We start from the raw sequence: 17,396 nt of genomic DNA on the forward strand, positions 1-17,396 counted from the left end.
GAGCCTCCGGGTGTCCAGCTCTTCCCTGTACTGGCCTTGGTTCCCATGCCCAGGCTACCCTCAGACCTTCCTACTCTCTGATCTCCATGCCCTGGCAACCCTCTAGTGCCAGGGTCACATCTTTTGTCATCTGGCTGAAGCCACTTTTGACAAAGCTCTCACTGTGATCTCAAAAAGAGATGCCCTAGTTAGCTCTCCAGAGTATCAGATCCTGCGCTGATAATGACAGCAGCTAGTTTTTACTGGGCACTTGCTATGTCCGTCCTGGGCACACGCTCAGTGTTTTCCGTGCATGATCTCGTGAAATGTGGTCATACATACAGTGCTTAGAACAGTGTCTGGACATACTAAGTGCTCAGTAAATGTGTAACACCCCATATCACCCCTGTCAGGTAAGGACTATCATTCAGCATCCTTATTTTCCAAACGGAGAAAACTGAGGCCCAGAAAAGCTGAGACACAGTGAATAAGGGGTGGAGCCCATCTCAAGCCCAAACCTGCCAGAGCCCATGTCGAAGCACTGCCTCTCCCGACCTGCTGTGCAAACCGTATCGAATAAGAAACCTCTGGGTAAAATACAGTTCACAAAGGGAATCTTTGTGAAAGACTTCCAACAAAATGGCTTAAAATGTAAAAGATTTCAAAACTTGAAGTAGTAAGCGTCAGTGGCCTGGAGGATTTCCTTTACACAAAACTCCACATTTCAGGAAGGATTCCAAAGAAATCACTCCCATATAAGTGACTGTTCTCCACCAGCGCCATCAAGATGCAAAGCCACCCTTTTTCCCTTTTATGTAAGTAAGTCCAAAGCCTATAGGGAGTAGGAGAGATCACTGTGTTCCCTTTCAAGTGCCAAGAAGAACAATAACACAAGCTGCCTTCTAGGCCGCCTCATTTAACCTGGAAACTCGAGGTCAGGCTCAGATTATCTCTAAGTGATTTCATATCTCACTGGCAGCAAGGTCAGGGTAATTAACAGTCAAGAACAGCAATTACATCTATCAAAACTCATCAAATTGTTCGTCTCAAAAATGTGTAGTTTACTGTACAGGAATCACACCATAACAAAGGTGTTTAAAAAACAGAAAAGAGTTCAGAACAGCAATTTAAAAATATGGGACACTCCAGGGGATAATGTAGCTGTGTGACTTCAGGCACGTTGTTTAACCTCTCTGATCCTCAGTGTAAACTGTAAACTGAAAACAGCATTAGTACCTAATTCATGGGGCTGTTGCAAGAAGTCAGTAAGGTAATGTTTATAAGGCCAGAGTAGGGGCTCAATAATTGTCAGTTTTATTATCACTAAATACTGGAGAGTGATAACCATGTCCAGAAAGGCTGGGCTCCCTCCGGAATGAAGGCCCATCTTAAGTGAGAATCTCTGCTTGGCAGGACTTCTCAACTGTTCAGAAGAAACTCCTAGAACCAGCACTCCCTGGGGGCATTATCCCGATTCCAGCTGAGTTTAAGTCTAGCCTCTGAGCCAAAGTTCTTAATCTTCAGAAAAATGAGAATCACCCAGAGAACTTGTTTACAATGCATATTCTTAGAGCTCTCCCTCCAGGAGTCTCTTCTAGGTTTTGCATGAGGCCAGGAATTGGTTATATATAACAAACACCCCGAAGTAATGCTCATCCAGAGTCTGAAGCACTGCCCTAAACCAGGGATGGGCAGGCTTTTCTGGAAAGGACCAGAGAGTAAATACTGTTGGCTCATGGCCCAGACGTCTCTGTCCCAACTACTCAACTCTGCTGTTGTAGCAGAAAAGCAACCAGACATTAAGTAAATGAAGGGGTATGGCTGTGTTCCAATAAAACTTTATTTACGAAGACAGGTGGGGGGCCAGATTTGACCTGTGCGACATAGTGTGCCGGCCCTTGCTCTTGGCAAGCCCATACCTCTTCCATATATAACCAGTGAAGACACAGATATGTGTATTTTTTTTAAAAAGTGGTATTTCTTTAATTTAAAATTATGACCTGGAAAGAACCAGTCAGTTTAAGTGATCTAAACCTCCTCTTTATACCCAATTGGAACAGACACAACATTGGTTCAGATTGCCAATCCCAGAACGTAACCAAACCAAGCTGCAAACCCTCAGGGAGTCCCTGAAGCTTCTCTGCCGGAGCCAGCAGACTCCATGGAGGGTGGGTGCCCAGGCTGCCAGGGGCCGCCGCTTTCTAGACAGGCTGCCACCCAACTCCCTCACCAGCCTGATTCCTCTCCATTGCCCTGTAGCTGGCACTGCACACGTCCCCCACAGAGAGGTTGGTGGTGTAGAAGTCACTGCTCAATCGTCTTTGGGGGCATCTTCCCGTAATTGCGACAGTGGAGCTGAGCGATTCTAAACGTGCCCAGAAGGGCAGCACCTTCATTATTTAGCTGAGATCTGGAGCCTCGAGTTGTAACTATCGGTCACGTGTAGCCAAGGCATTGGCAACAAAATGGCAAACTTGGGAAATGACTGGGGAAGATGCAAGGGTCTCGATGGTGATTCTGAAAATGAAACAGACAAATGCCATCCGGGTAAAGTCTGTACAAATGGGGAGAAAGCATCAGAACAGAACCGGGAATGCCACCTCCTTCAGCACTCTGAGGTTGGTCTGCTCTTCCCCGAGCACAGAAGTCCAAGATCTCACTTCTTAGGTCAGCTTCAACTCTCCCACGCTGCACATTCAGGGCCAATCAGGCCTCCAGATTCACCCAACCCATCAGTGAGGGTCTCGCAAAAGCATGAGGCGCTGAATGATGTGAGAAAGGAGTCCAGGATGTGATACGATACTGGGCAGGCTTTTTTCTGCACTGAGTTTTGGAAACGCACAGTCAGTAAAGAGGAAAGGAGGAAGGGTGGGGTCCGAGCTGCCCTCAGAGGTCCTAGAGGTCTTCCCAGAGGGGTCCATGTACAGAATAAATACAACTGGCTTCCAGGAAGCCTTCTGGAAGAAGCCTCAGACCCACTGCAGTGGGGCAGGAAGTAACATTTACAGCACCCAAAGCCTGATGCTTGACCTGAGTCAAAGCTGTCGGGACAAACCACCAAAGGGCTGCCCAAGGACGCAGTGGAAGACCAGATGGCGGCCAAGCTGTCCCCACCGCACCCGGCACTGCGGCAGGCCACAGCCTGGGTGCACAGCAGGGGCAGCTCACCCAGCTGTGCCTGGGTGTGGTGGGGTTGGGGGAGAGCATGGCATTAACTAGAGTCCCCTGAGAACTGAGGCACAGTGAGAAGGAGATAAGGGTGGGGTTTCCTCCTCAGGCCCACCAGTCACCCTGCCTCCCAAGGGAGGAAGAAGTGCCACTGCCAGCACCACGGACATCTTACTGAAAGGACGGCACCTGGGTGGGGCAGCGGGTATCTCAGCACAGACCCTCGGCTGTGAGACGGCCCCCAGTGACGGCCTTCCCTGTAGTTGTTCTGGTCTGAGTCTGGGTCATGTCACAAGCCCTGGCTCATGACAACGTGGGCCCCATCACCAGCGCCTGACCCCCACCTACCCAATCTTCAGGTTGTTAGCAGGACAGTTCCAGGGGTGGGGGTAAGAGAGTTGGGGTCCCAGGAACCCAACAATTTCTTCTTCATTTCTCAGAAACAGTGGACCCCTAAATGTCTCTCACATTGGGAGTTGTCCACATGGCCGGCCCTAGCCTAAGGCCAATCGCACAGCCCACTTACAAGACCATGGCGGTGTCATCCAATCACAGCGGAAGGTTGGCTCGACCCCCGGCCCTCACTGGATGATGCTGTCTGGCTGCCCATTCTGGGCCACTTGTCCAGGGTCAGAGGCAGAGGCGGGGTTAGGCATGTTGCTCTGCAGGTAGCGGCGGAAATCCTTGATCATGGGCCGGAGGACCTGGATGAGGACGCTCAGGGCTGCCTGGGTACCCTCCATGGCCTGAGCCTGGCGCTCCTGGGCGCAGGCCTGCACCTCCTGGGAGCGGCGGATCATCTGCAGCAGGTCGTTCTGCTGCTCCAGGTGCTGGGCAATCTCCTTCACGTGTAGGTTGGTGACCCGCTGCTCCTGGATCAGCTTGGCTGAGTTGAGGGCTATGCGGCTCTTGAGCGCCTGTGGCTTGACCGAGGCGTCCGTGTGCTGGGTCATCATCTCCACTGGGGCCTCGGCTGGCAGGGGCGGGGGGGCCTCGGCCGTGCAGTACTCTACCACTCCCTCCTCCAGCGTGTGATAGGTGGTCTCTGCGGGGACTGTGGGAGAGAGAGAGCAAAGGCAGGGGCAGGTCACTTTCTAGAAAGAGTGAGGCTGGCCATGTGGGGTGGGGACGAGGCCATTAAGCCCTGTTCTGGGGAATTCAGGTCTCCTCTAGTTTTACAGCCTTTCATGTATAAATCTAGAATCTAAGGGGGTTAGAATCTTAATCTACTTAATAACCAAAGGGCCAGCCCCAGATCTGGCAAAAGCAAAGATGCTAATACTAAGACCAGCCAAAAATGTAGAGCACCACTATGTGCCAGGCACTGTGCTAACCCTTTGTACTCATTAGCTCCACGAATCTTCATAATGACATCCAGAGGTCATTTTCAGAGACGAAGAGATAGACTCAAACATGGAGTGCCTTGCCTAAGGTCACACAGCTCATTTAGCAGGTCCAGGAAGCAAATCCAGGTCTCCCTAATATCAAAGTCTAATGTGCTCATAACCCCTCCACTGGGCCATTTCTGGCTAATAAAGGCAGGGCCACATGTCCCCTGAAGTGCCAGCACACAGCAGGCATCCTGGATGGGATTCTCTACAGGAACTGTTTGCAGCCACACTAGACCTACCTCCTTCGCTGCTTTCTTGACTTCCATGTCTTTCATGGCCAAGCAAAAAAGGAGATGGGAGTGGGGCAGCAGGAGCTGAAGTACCTAGTAAATGCTTCCCCATCTCCTTGACCACCTTGGTCAATGAAATACCTAAAGGCCCTGCCTGTTCCAGAACAGCAACTGATGTAGACGAGTGTTTGATCTTCTTTCCCACCTCAATGTCCTTGAGAAATATGACATCACAGGGGGATGGCACTCACACACACACCCAGTTCCCTCAAGCCCTATTGGGAATCACTGAGTGATACAGTTTCCAGCCCATCACAAAAAGCAGTTAACAGTCACTGGTTCAAACCCTTATCTGAACTAAAAATTCCAACCAAAGCGAGTTCTGTTGTCATTTGTAGCTGAGAACCTTTAAAGGTACTCTGACTGGGCTGTTTGGGTCTCCACACGTGGGGGAAAGATCAGTCTTCTCCATCCTTTAATGCCAGCGACAACTGTGTGCCCCCACCCCCACCAGGAAGCCCCCTTTCTCTTTTGAGTCCTTAGGTTCTCCCAACTGACGGTGCAGTTATTCATACATGTGTCTTAACTGTCTGACTAGAATATAACCAGCCTATCTCTTAGACACCTTGATAATCCCAGTGCTAAGCACAGGGTTTGGCACAGAATTGCACTGATGTTTGATGAGGGAATGCGGGAACAGATTAACAACAAGTTCCTCAGCAGTGCCTGATAAATATTCACCACACTGAAAACCGGAATGTCTTTGTCCAGAATCGATGTCCATCTACCTATTCATTCAACAAATATGGCCTAGTATGTGCCAGGCCCTGTGATAAGTCCTGTAGGGATATAAACATGGTCTCTGTCTTCAAGGACCACATGGTTCAGTCATGGACTTGAATGGTGGCAAAACACTGGAGAGCAAGCCAGCCTGTCAGAAGTCCAGACTGTGTGCTGAGGAAGTCCCAGAGAGAACAAGATCACTTCTGTCTGGAGAAGCTCTTGGAAGGCCTCATGGTCTTCCAAGACTCCCATCTGACCTCTGACCCTTAGCGGCCAACCTTCCCTGGGCTGCCCCAGCTCTTGCTGGCCCTTCCCATTTAGGCACGCCGGACTGGGCGGGAGAGGTCACTCACTCTGTGTCAGGGTGACCGTGGCTGCGGCTGCAGTGGCCGTGGGTCCAAGGGCCACGGGGTGGATCTCTGTGGTGCTGGGCAGGCTGATGATGGTGGCCTCGCCCAGCAGGTTGCAGATGCGCTGTTGCATGGGGGTGAGCAGTACTGGGGCTACAGCAGGGCCACCGCCGCCACTACCCCCACCTGTCCCAGGCCCACCAGCTCCGTCTTCCTCAGTGGGCCCTGGGGCCTCACCACCCTCCACGGCCGCCCGGACCTGGGCAACCTTCCGACGGACCTCGGTCTTAAGGTCAGACCACTTCTTCTTGACCTCAGGCAGCTCCCTGCGGCAGGTGGCCACGGCGTTGACCCTTCTCAGGATGCTGTGCCACGCCGCGCTCTTTGCAGCCAGAGGGACCCCAGCGTTGAAGTGGTTCACCAGCAGGTGCTTCTTCAGTTCCAACTCCTCCACGATGATCTCCACCTCTCGCTCAGAGAAGTTCATCTTCCTCTTCTTGGCTGGGACGGCCATGACCTCTCCCAACCCTGCTTTTTAAAGAAATTATAATCCCCTAACGGCCCCAATTCCCCTTCTCTTCTTCCTCAGCCTCGCTCCTCACCCACCCCCCCTCTACGGGGGATAGGCCGGGCTTGCCCAAGGCCAAGCACCAGGCCTTTGGTAACCCCCCTCGCTACGCAAAGTGCGTAGGGCCCAGCCCCGACCGGCTCAGCCCCTGCCAGCCAGCTGCGTAATGGCTTCCTGAATCTGCCTCTTCCGCCGGGGTGTGCGGAGATCCGCCCACTTCCCCTCGTCCCGCCTCCCAGAGCCTCTTCAAGGGAATCCGCCCTCCCGGTTGGTCGCGGCTCAGATATCAGGTCGATCACTGGTTCCCTTGATCTGTCGCTCAGCTAAAGGGCACGCCTGCTTATTGTAATTGGTCTGATCATTGGTCTAAAGATGTGTCTGTCGCTGCAGAGCGTTCCACCCAACTTAGCCTTTACTCAGTTCCATTGGAAAATCGTTCTGTCGTTTAATCATCAGTATTACGACTTTTATGCCGTTAAATTCAGCTATTTTATTGGTGGTTTAGGGAGTTAGATTACCCAGACCCGGCCTCCTAAGGATCCCTAGTGCTTTCGGCCTTAAGCCGTTGGCCAATTAATTTTTAATTCCACCCAAGGGCGCAGACTCTGCCTTACAACCACAGTTCACAATTGCTCCTCACGTAAACCCTATTTGTCGCCGGAGATCAAGATCTCCCCGTACACGACAGCTCCTCCCATCCTTACGATGCCACTGTCTAAACAGTGCTTTCCAATGGAACTGGGACGCGGGGTCCTTCCGCCTGCCAATCACAAAACTTCTGCCTATCACTGCGTGATCGCCTCTCTCCGGCCCGGCTCAGCCAATCCCCACCTCCCTCAGTTTGAATCGGCCCGAGACTGAGAGGGGATCGCCCCGCCCTCTCTATTGATCCGGGTAGTCTAAGGCTGCGTGGGCAGTCCTCGGAGAGGCTCCGCCCCTAAGGGGTGCCGTCCGGGTCTGTGACTGGCCGGCGTCCTGCCTGGGGGCGGAGCCACCCAGGCGGCGTGCGGCGGGGCGGGGCTCCCGGAAGCGGCCCATCCCTCCAGCTTGCCGGCTTTTCCCAGCCCGCGCTAGCCGTCTGAGGACACCCGCGTGTCTTCCGTGCTCTCCCCGCCGTCCCGCCGCTCCCGCCCCGCGCCCGTCGCCCCTACCTCGCGCCCGATGGTGAGCAGTGTGTTGTGCCGCTGCGTGGCTTCCCCGCCGCCGGACGCCGCAGCCGCCGCCTCGTCGTCCGCCTCGTCGCCGGCGTCCGTGGACCCGTGCGGCGGCGCCGTCTGCGGGGGCCCGGACCACCGACTGCGCCTGTGGAGCCTCTTCCAGACTCTCGACGTCAACCGCGACGGCGGCCTGTGTGTCAACGACCTGGCTGTGGGGCTTCGGCGCCTGGGACTGCATCGCACCGAGGGCGAGCTCCAGGTAGACAACGCGCACCGTTTGCGTGGGCGGGGAGGGTACCCCTTTGCGCCCCAGCATCTCCGGGAGGTCCAGGTGATAGGTCTGGTCTGCACCACCGGCTTCTTGGGCAGCCCCTTGGATCTTGGCAGGCTTGGTGGACGACCTCACGGGCTAGCTGGAACCCTCTGGGTGACAGATGGACACCCCACTTATGCCCTGGTGTGAGTGGAACTTATTCTTAATCTCTGTGAGCGCTTGGGTCTGGGGGAAAGGCTCTTACTGGGTACAGGTGGTCACCCCCTGGGTATTCTGTTGGTAGAAAAGTCCCTTCTTGCTCGGGCTTTCCTCAAAGTAGAAGGCCAAGTCTCAAGAGTCTGCCCTATGTCACCTCTGACCTCAGGGTTAAGCTTTGATGTTCCCTCTAGCCACCATTAAATGGTTTCATCCATCCTCTTCCAGGGGCACCCCTCCTTCCCCTCTCATATCCATACCATCCGTGGGCCCTGATCTGGTTCCTCTCAGAAACATGTGGGAGTTGGAAAAAAAATGGGAACTGGGGTTTCAGGCAGATTGGTGACATGTGGGTAGTTAGACTCATCCCCACTGACATGCTTATCCAGGAGGTGGGATTGTGGTCTACAGGGCTGCAGATTAAAGTGAAAGCTTCTAGGGGGAAATTCTTCCTAAAGGTAAAAGTGTGGTCCACCTAGGAGGGATATTGTTACTCTTGTCCTGGAGTGGGCTCCTGGCCAAGGGGGAAGGGGACAGAGAGGTGCTGTCCTTTTTATATAAAAACCTCTAGCAGAGGCTGTTTCTTGCCCTGCTTCTCATATGTTTTTCTATGTGACTTTTTAGTTGTAGCTACCCTTTTCCATGTATTTCATTTACTGTGGCTTAACCTGATTTATAACCTGGAGGAGGAATACCAAGTACTTTACCTAGTAACCTGTTTTTCTTCTAGGTTAGTTCCTTTGGTCCATTTATACATACCACAATTAGAGAATCTCTCATGGCTAAGTGTGAAAAAAAATCTGGTAAAATGCCAGTGAATTAAGCCAATTTGTCAAGTAGGTGTACGTAAAGTGTTTTTAACTCATGTCCAAGATATCTTGGATCAACATCCAAGATATTTCACCTGCTTAGGATGAGCCTAGGAAGACCAAGTATAACACTGTGCAAGATAAAATCATTGGGTTAAGTCCAAGACCCTTAGAAACAAGTTTAAAAAAATCTTTTAAAGTGTGTTTCATAGAAAATGATGTGAGCTGGATATTTTCTCATCCATGACTGATGAATAAATCACTTGGAAAGACAGGATGGCTAAACTCAGAGGGTCTGTGCCTTGTGGGCTCAGGGAGGTGTGGGCCTAGGTGAACCTTTCTGCTTTTATGAACCTACCACATTGTATATGCCACTAGGCATGTTGAGGGCATCTGGCTGTGGGAGTGTATTTGGTGTTTATACCATGCTTTGTGCCTCAACTGGGAATCACAGTGTTTTTTCAATTTGTGGCACATTTGATAGTGATCTTAATCCATTTTGGGGGCAGTAAATTTCTGAGGACAAATAAGGAGAAAGTGATCATTTTTCTTTCCAGTGTTGAAAGGAAAACCTTTTTGATTAACCAAAGGGAGCCTAGCCCTTTGGGGTCACATTGGCTCTAAAATCTTTAGCTCTAAGTTCTATGATCTAAAACAATTCTCTTTTATTCTTTTGGTGTGTGGATTTAGTATGGACTCTGTTTCTACAACTCTTTCAGCCTTGAATGGGAAATTATACAGCTTTGAGAGCTTGGGAATGATCCATTTTATTCAGTTATTACCTGTGGAGGAGCACAGGTCAGTTCTGTGGCAAACAGTTTAAGAATTAAAGAAAGAACCTTCCTTTTTGTAAATAGCTGGGCAACAGGAAGACAGCCTGCCTCCTGACCCCCACCACCACCACTTCCTGTTGCAGTAGTATCAGTATTAGCTACAATGCAGAAAAAGTTGTGCTGCAGTTTTACAGAGCTAGCAAAGGCAAAAAAGAATCTGGAGGGCCGTTCAGTTCGAAATGGGTTCTGTGCCTCAGGAATAGGTATTGAAAACCACAGCATCAAACTTTGGCAGCTTCTTTGTGTGACCCTGTAGGACCAGTCGGAGAGGCTCGGGTTTGCACAGGAATCAGCTATGAGTGCTTTTCAGTAGGTGATGGATGAACCCAGGCCTTGTGACTGTACAAAGCCTCCTGCTAGGTTACAACCTTTGGGTCAAGTTTTCTTTAGAAATAAACCAGCAGGTTTGGGCATCTGCCTTTGTTTCAGAAGAAATGGGGACAGTCGAGGAAAATATACTTAAAATGGCAGTGGGCAAAGAAACCAGTGGCAGCCAGCCAGGGAAATTTTCTTTGTAAAGGGCATGTGAGCACGAAGCCTGTTCGGGGACAAAAGAAGGGAAGAGTTTACTAAGGAAAGAAAAAAGATGACGACAACAGTAGCAACTTTAAGAGATGAGACTTCAGCTAGAGCTAATTATAGCATTGCCTATTTAAGGCATTTCCACGTGACCAAACAAAATATCTTTCTGAAAACAAACAATAACATAGGTTAGAACTTGGGCAGCCAGTTAAGGAAAGAACACAAGCTGTGTTACATGTCAACAGTTGTTTCTTTAGCTCAGGCTTGTGAGGCTCTCCCAAGGGGCTTGTGTTTGATGCAGGTGAGGATTACTAGAAGATGGTGTGGTTGCGTTTGCCCATTCAGAGACTTGCATACACACCATCGAGTTTAAGCCTCACAAACTGGACTTTTGGGAGAACTTGAGGAGCAATCCATTTAGAACCCCATCTGTTATTCCCAAAATAGGTGTCAAGATTATCCAGAGATTATCCTGTCAAAAATGAGAATCCACCTTGCCCTAATTCTCCCCTTGACCTGAGCAGTATACATGAGGCAATCTCTGTTGACTTGAAATAATTGAATGGAAGATCATTAATGTCAAGTTGGTGTTGCTTAATCAGACAGTATTATTGAACTCTATACCTTTTAAATGTTTGGCCATTTGTGGGCAAGTATTTACCTAAGTAGCTGGACTTAGATAAGATAGGCTAAGAAGAGCCATTTCTATAGAAAAGGGGTGGACATAATTTGATATAATATAATGACCCATTAGAAAAGGAAAAATGCAGACAAAAATGCTGTTTGCAGACTGGATTGAGTTCATACATTAAACTAACTGTAGGGGGGGTATAGCTCAGTGGTAGAGCATAGGCTTAGCATACACGAGGTCCTGGATTCTATCCCCGGTACCTCCATTAAAAAAATTGTTTTTAGTAAATAAATAGATAAACTTAATTACCTACCCCCACTTTAAAAAATTAAAAAAAAAAAACTGACTATGTTATTATATTGCTGTAAAATTGGTTCCAGGCATGAAGAAATTATCCTCAAGTCATCTAGAAGATATTTTTAAAAATTAGTTGATACCTGGAAAGGTGGAGCTAGGTACCCTGATTCTAAGACCAAGTAATAAATAGTATACCAGATTAGGCCTGATCTGGAGCTTCAAGTGGTGAATTCCTTTGATGTTCAAAGAGTCATCAATTGTTGAAGCCTCACAGAAACCACAGGGAAATGAGACAAGCAAATATTTGGCTGGTATTCATTTCTAGTCCAGCTGAGCACACAGCCGTGGGATGAATTCAGTGAACAAAACTACTCAGAGAGGACTAGTTTCATTAAACTAAATCAGAGCAGACTTTCCATTTTTAACCCCTTCTTCTTTTACTAATGTGAATTTGGCAGAACCAAACAAATTAGTCTTGGGTGTGGATGGGTCACTGGCCATTATAGGCTGGCCTCCCACCCAGTAAGGGGAGCATTGCTGCTGTGGCTTCCTTCACAGAGGGTCATTCAGCCCCTTCGTCTGTGGACCTAGTCAGGTTCATTGTGAGTCCTTTCTTAGACCAGGCTGAAGTCCGTCTGCTTATTATCTGCTGCCCATTTGCCCCAAGTGATCCAAGGGTCCCTGAAAACATTTGTCTTATCTTCCTACAATCTCTGCTGCTGCTAAAAGCCGTAGATTTCACCAGGCTTTTCCCACATGACATGTTGTCCGCACCTTCACGGTCCCTTCACCGAGGCCATGTACCTTGGAGTTAAGAGTGCAGGCTTTCCTTGCAAACATGACACAAAATGAAAGAAGTCAGTCCCAAGGAACCATGTATTACATGATCCATTTTCTATGACACTCCAGAATGAGCAAAGTTGTGGAGACAGAAAGTAGATTAGTGGTTGCCTGGGCCTGGGAGTTGAGGGGAACAGAGAGATAGGAAGGTGATAATTAATAATAGGTATGCTTTTTTTTTGTTTTTTGAGGTGATGAAAACAGTCTAGAATTGACCATGGCGATGGTTGCATGGATCTATGAATATATTAAACGCCATTGAATTGTACACTCACTTGAATGATTTGTATGGCCTGCAAATTGTATCTCAATAAAACTGTTTAAAAAACCCCACTAGAGGCTTTGTGGTATAAATCTGGGTTCTAGTATTGTCCCTGCCGCTTGCAAGCTATGTGACCTTGAGCAAGTCACTCAACCTCTCCAGGTCTCCTAATCCATCTCCTTATCGTGGTGGTAGGACTACTTCAGTGGGTTGTTGTGGGGTTGAGTTAGATGAAATCCGTATAGAGCCTGGTACAGGGTCTGACACAGAGGTGTTCAACACCAAGTGACTTTTCCCCATATCGAGTCTTTCAAAATAAGATGCCCAGAGTTAGTCGTAATCAGCTATATTTTTTTATAGGTTGCTAAGGTGAAACATGGACTAGAAGGAAGGAGAAAGCCTGGGTGGGTGGGTGGGTGGGTGGGGGGTAATAAAGGATGGTTGGCAGTAAAAGGTGTGGAGCCCCTGGGACAGCACCAGCTCCTGTCAGCTGACAGGGCTGGGCTCTCTAGTCTTTAGGAAGATTAAAACAAGAAAATAATCTTTGGTGGCAGGAGATTTTGAAAAAGTTACTGAAGTGTCACTGTCACTTTACACACAACGATGTCTTTGGCTCACAGGTTTCCCGGAGGGAAATGGGCCCCACGAGCTCTGCTCTCACCAGCCTGTTGCCTGTTTCCCAAGCCATGGATGGTCTTTTCTCAAAGATGGATTTCACTTTGAAGCTGTAAACAGGGAAGCTTCAAGTAGCGCTTAATTAAAACTTTTGGGAATTATCTCACCTTGTCCTTTTGTGGAAGTGGGACTGGGGCTCAGAGGTCAGGCTGATTGAAGGCAAAGGCAATGGCAGAACCCAAGGTTTGGACTCTGCCCAGTTTAGCTCAGCATACGCTGCCTCCTTCCTTCCATGGCTGGAGGTACTTCTAATCAGCCCTTAAAACTTTGCAACCTTTATTTTTACAGTTTAAGACATGGATGTATCTGTGCATGACCTCAGCTCAGCGTTTTTAAGACCCCTGATGGTGCTCAGGCAGCAAATGACTGAAATGACAGGGACATTCTTCCTAACTGCGGGCTGTATGAGGCACAATACCTAAAGAAAAGAAGATGTTGTTTTAAAGATGTGCCTCCATATAAAGTAAATGAATAACCAAAGTAGACCATAAGGAGCTGCTTATCGGCTTTAAACTCTTGGCCGGGAAGCTTGAAAAAGGAGGTGAGTCATGGCTTATTTTCCCAGGGTTCAGGGGAAACTGGAGACAGTGGCTGTCCCTGTTTCTGCTGCTGCTTTGTGAGGCTTCCCACATTCCATCCACCCCTGGCCTCCTGCCTTCTTTCCCCCAGCCCCTCCTCTTTCTTGGCTGGAGTCTGATGTGACTCTTCTTACCAAAAACACGGAAAACCACCTAAACTTATGTGAGAAACTTCCCCCCCCCAAAAAAAATATTGACATGACAGTGGTGAGAAAAAGATGGGCAGGGAGTAGTTCAGATCACCAAGAATAAAGCAGAGTGATGGATCCTTGTCTTTGGCCTGACACAATTAAAGAGCCATGTTGGTTGAAACCACTTCTACAGTGGACACCTTCACCATCCTCTTGGCCTGTTCCCCATCCCAGTGTCACTTTTGGTTGGTGGCCTTAGCTCGAGTTTGAACCCCTACAATGTTAGAACTGAAAGGGCTTTCAAGGTTTGTCCAGTTTAGAGAGGTTAAATGACTTGTCCAGGATTCTTCTACAGAAGTACCTTCGGGAGAGATGACATCCTGGTAGCAGCCCTGAGTGATGCATTTATGGACACTGATTTAACTTTTTCACTTTTTTCATGCATGTCTTGGGTGTAATTTTTTGCCAGACTTGCTTCCTTAACCTATGTAAGCAGTAAAAGTAGAATCTGGTAGATAATACCTTTTCTGAATTGTTTCTGAGTGCCGGCTGGTATAAACCAGTCATCCTTACACGAATTCTCCCAGCTGCCCTTCACACCCTGAGCAGTTCTGATGTCTGTTTGCTGAAGGCAGCCGTCTGTCCAGTGGGTTTCACGCCTGAATCTGGGCTCTTCCCTGTGAAGTCCTCCCCGAGTACAGAGCAAGCAGCCTGTGACAGCTATGTTTGCACTCATTCAGACGGGCTTAATTTTAGAGTGCAATCCTGAAATCAGCTTTAAGAGACTGCAAACATTTAGTGTTGTTTTAATAATAAACCTGCTGCTTTGCCTTTTTTATGTGGGCGAAGAGAAGGAACGAATAAAGATCAAGTGGGCTGAACACGTGCCTGTGGTTTGGTTCCCACTGATCAATTTTGGGTTGGTTGAGAAATTTCTGATCATTTTAGGTGATTGGATTTTTGCATGCCGGCCTCAGTACCAGATGCTCCCCCTCCTCCTTACACTTGGCATATTTCTAATCTGAAAGGAGAACCGTGCTCTTATAAGAGCAGGAAAAGAAGAGGACTTAACGCTGCGTTTCTGTGCAGCCTCTTCCTTCTGCAGATCTTTTAAGTTACATGCTACATCTCAAAATCCTATACTTAAAATTGGGCTAATTTTGTACACCCCTAACTTTCCTTTAGAGAAAAGAGAAAGACATCTTTGTTAGTAGGCACTGACCTAGAAATTGGGACCTTGGTGGAGACAGGTTTTTTACCAGAAGTTAGCCATCCAAGAGAACGGGGTGTTATCTCTGTGGGGCACTTCTCTTTTCCACGGTCACAGGAGTTCGCTTCACGGAGTTTTTGCCAAAGCTAGATTTTCTGGTTTTACTTCCTAAAATGGAAATAGATTGGGGGATTTCACCTTTTTCATTACCGCAGCTTTGTTACCTTCCCTGCCAAGTGAGGCCGGTGCCCGGCTCCTCTTCACTAATTGTGGGCTGAGTTGCAGGTAGGAGGCTGTTTAATTTTAAAGTCCTGTGTGATATCCTGAAGCCATTCCTGCGGTGAGGCGGCCTGGGACAGCACCTAGGATCTAAGTGATTTTTTTTTTTTAATTAAAAACATTTTTTTCAGGATCTAAGCGTTTAAATTCACCAGTTGTTTCATTTCAGAGGAGAAGGATAGTCACCTTGCACAGTGGTGCCTGTGAAATGGCGAATCGTTCCTATCAATGTATGAAAGAGATCCTTCAAACTCTTTTGCTCCTGTACCATCTGAAAAGAATTCTAAGAAACTATGGGCCCCTGGCACATTGTTAAGTTGACATCTAAAAATCTGTCATAAGTTTAGTAGCTGCGGAGGAAATAATTTCTGGCATACAGTATATCTGCTATAAATGTTTTCATTTGTTGGTTTTAGTTTTGGTCAAAACCTTAGAGTTTTGCAGATTTGAATCATTCAATTTATGAAAAATGCTCTCCACATAACCTACTTGGCCAAGCCAGTCCTCCTTTTCAAATCACATCAGTTTGGCTTTCTGTCAGATAAAATCTGGCTTTATTTTTCAGTTAGAAAAAAAGTGTTAATAGTTTTCTAACAGCATCTCTTCTGAATGCTAATTATAATTCTAAGATGGGTAGTAAAGCTGGTGGAGACAGACAGGGAACATTGCCTGGAGTCAGTCGTGGGAGAGCTCTCTGCCCTGTTACAAGACTCCCTCAAGGAATCTCCAGTTGTCCTGTGTGATGTTCCAGGGGCTTTTATACCCTGGGCAGTTCATCAGGATAACTTGGAATGGGTTCCCACCAGTGGTCCATTCCATTAGAATTTGTTGTTTTCTCTGAAAAATATGGGAGATCCTGTGACACATTCTTACCCACCAAGTCTCTATTTTCTAGATTCTTGGAAGAGTGGGTTACTTCTGCAGGTGATTAGCCTCATCTTAACCAGGTTCTGTTGATGTTTATAAATCTACAGCTACAGAAGGGTAATGCTTGCCAACCCTGTCTCATACCCAAGAAACTTAAGTGAGTGGAGTTGTGTTACATATACTAACTGCAAACGAAACTACTGGTCTACCAGATGCTGGCAGTTTTGGTAATGCTGTGGTATATCCAAAGAGATGTGCTGCATTAACCCACGAGGAAATCAAAGATACTAAAAAAAAGTGCTTTAAAATAAAAACATTGGCAAAAGTATGCAATTGAAGATTTTCATTAATCCCTGTCTTGTTATCAAAAATTCCTGTGCTGGTTGCACAATGAGGCCAAACAAACCAAAACAAAGGAGTCTGGAGCGGAAAAAGGTCTGTTGCAGGGCCGAGCAAGGAGGACTGGTGGCTTATGCTTGAAAGACCCGAACTCCCCAATGGTTTGGGTGGGAAAGCTTTTGTAGGTGAAATTTGAGGTGAGAGCAGCAGGGTGTATGACTTTCTTCTGATTGGCTGCTGGGGAGGTAACGGGGCAGTGTTCCAGGAATCTTGTGCTCAGCCTGAACTTGACATCCTCCACCTGGGTTGGGGCCTTAGTTCCTGCCAAAGAACTCAGAGATACTGCGATGTATATTCCTTAAGAAGGAGCCAGGACACTGCCCCAAGGCTGCACTATTGTTTCTTGACTGTTCCTCCCTTGTCTCTGCATTCCCTCCCTTCCCTGATTAGCAACTGTTTGAATCTGCCCTTTGGAACTCAGGGCAGGTCTAGGAGCCTATTTCTTACAAACAAGAAACAGGGGACACAGAAAGGCTTTGTACTCAGGAGGACCCCACAAGGTCCTGCTCTGTTTCGGTCTTAGGTGCTGGCCAAGGGAGATTTTAGGACAAATAAGGCGTGGTCTCTTCCTTGCCTACTTATTTTTTTTCTTCTGCTGACTTTAGGTTTAATTTGTTCTTTTCTGGTTTCTTGAGGCGGAAACTGAGGTCATCAATTTGAGACCTCTCTTTTCTGATGCAGGCACTCCCTTCTAAGGACTGCTTTGGCTGTACCCCCCAGGCTTTGATGTATTGTGCTTTCACAGCATTCCAAATACTTTCCAGTTTCTCTTTTGATTTCCTCTTTGACTCATGGATTATTTAGAATTGTATTATTTCATTTCTAAATGTTGAGGTATTTTCTGGATATCTTCCCATTATTGATTTCTAATACAATTCCACTGTTGAATCCTTTTAAATTTCATGAGACTTGTTTTATGGGCCAGAATATGTTGTGTGTGTGCTTGAAAAGAATGTGCATTTTAGTCT

General features: G+C 47.9%; 2 protein-coding genes across 6 annotated transcripts in view; one reads left to right on the forward strand and one right to left on the reverse strand.

Annotated features, from left to right (window-relative positions):
* Nucleotides 1–1,032: 1,032 nt before the first annotated feature.
* NAIF1 (nuclear apoptosis inducing factor 1) lies at nucleotides 1,033–6,736 on the reverse strand. The gene is made up of 2 exons (XM_010984294.3): nucleotides 5,905–6,736; nucleotides 1,033–4,201 (listed from the first exon to the last, which is right to left on the reverse strand). Exons 1-2 carry the CDS (start codon nucleotides 6,413–6,415, stop codon nucleotides 3,729–3,731), a joined length of 984 nt encoding a protein of 327 aa, XP_010982596.1. The 5' UTR covers nucleotides 6,416–6,736; the 3' UTR covers nucleotides 1,033–3,728.
* Nucleotides 6,737–7,507: 771 nt separating this feature from the next.
* Nucleotides 7,508–17,396, forward strand: part of SLC25A25 (solute carrier family 25 member 25) — a 31,158-nt gene continuing 21,269 nt past the window's right edge. The window contains exon 1 of one of the 5 annotated variants that reach the window (XM_064490553.1): nucleotides 7,508–7,885. In XM_064490553.1, coding sequence (XP_064346623.1) covers nucleotides 7,631–7,885 — 255 coding nt within the window. In that variant the 5' untranslated portion in view covers nucleotides 7,508–7,630. The remainder of the gene's footprint in view (nucleotides 7,886–17,396) is intronic. The other 4 variants (XM_031450560.2, XM_031450562.2, XM_031450561.2 and 1 more) reach the window with 4 other exon arrangements.

The sequence above is a fragment of the Camelus dromedarius genome, chromosome 10 (genome assembly GCF_036321535.1).
Source record: "Camelus dromedarius isolate mCamDro1 chromosome 10, mCamDro1.pat, whole genome shotgun sequence".
NCBI classification, from domain to species: domain Eukaryota; kingdom Metazoa; phylum Chordata; class Mammalia; order Artiodactyla; family Camelidae; genus Camelus; species Camelus dromedarius.

Coding starts and splice junctions, on each gene's coding strand:
- NAIF1 (XM_010984294.3), bottom strand. CDS start 6,415: ATGGCCGTCCCAGCCAAGAAGAGGAAGATGAACTTCTCTGAGCGAGAG. Junction 4,202..5,904: donor CACGGTCACCCTGACACAGA/GTGAGTGACCTC, acceptor TCTCTCCCACAG/TCCCCGCAGAGACCACCTAT.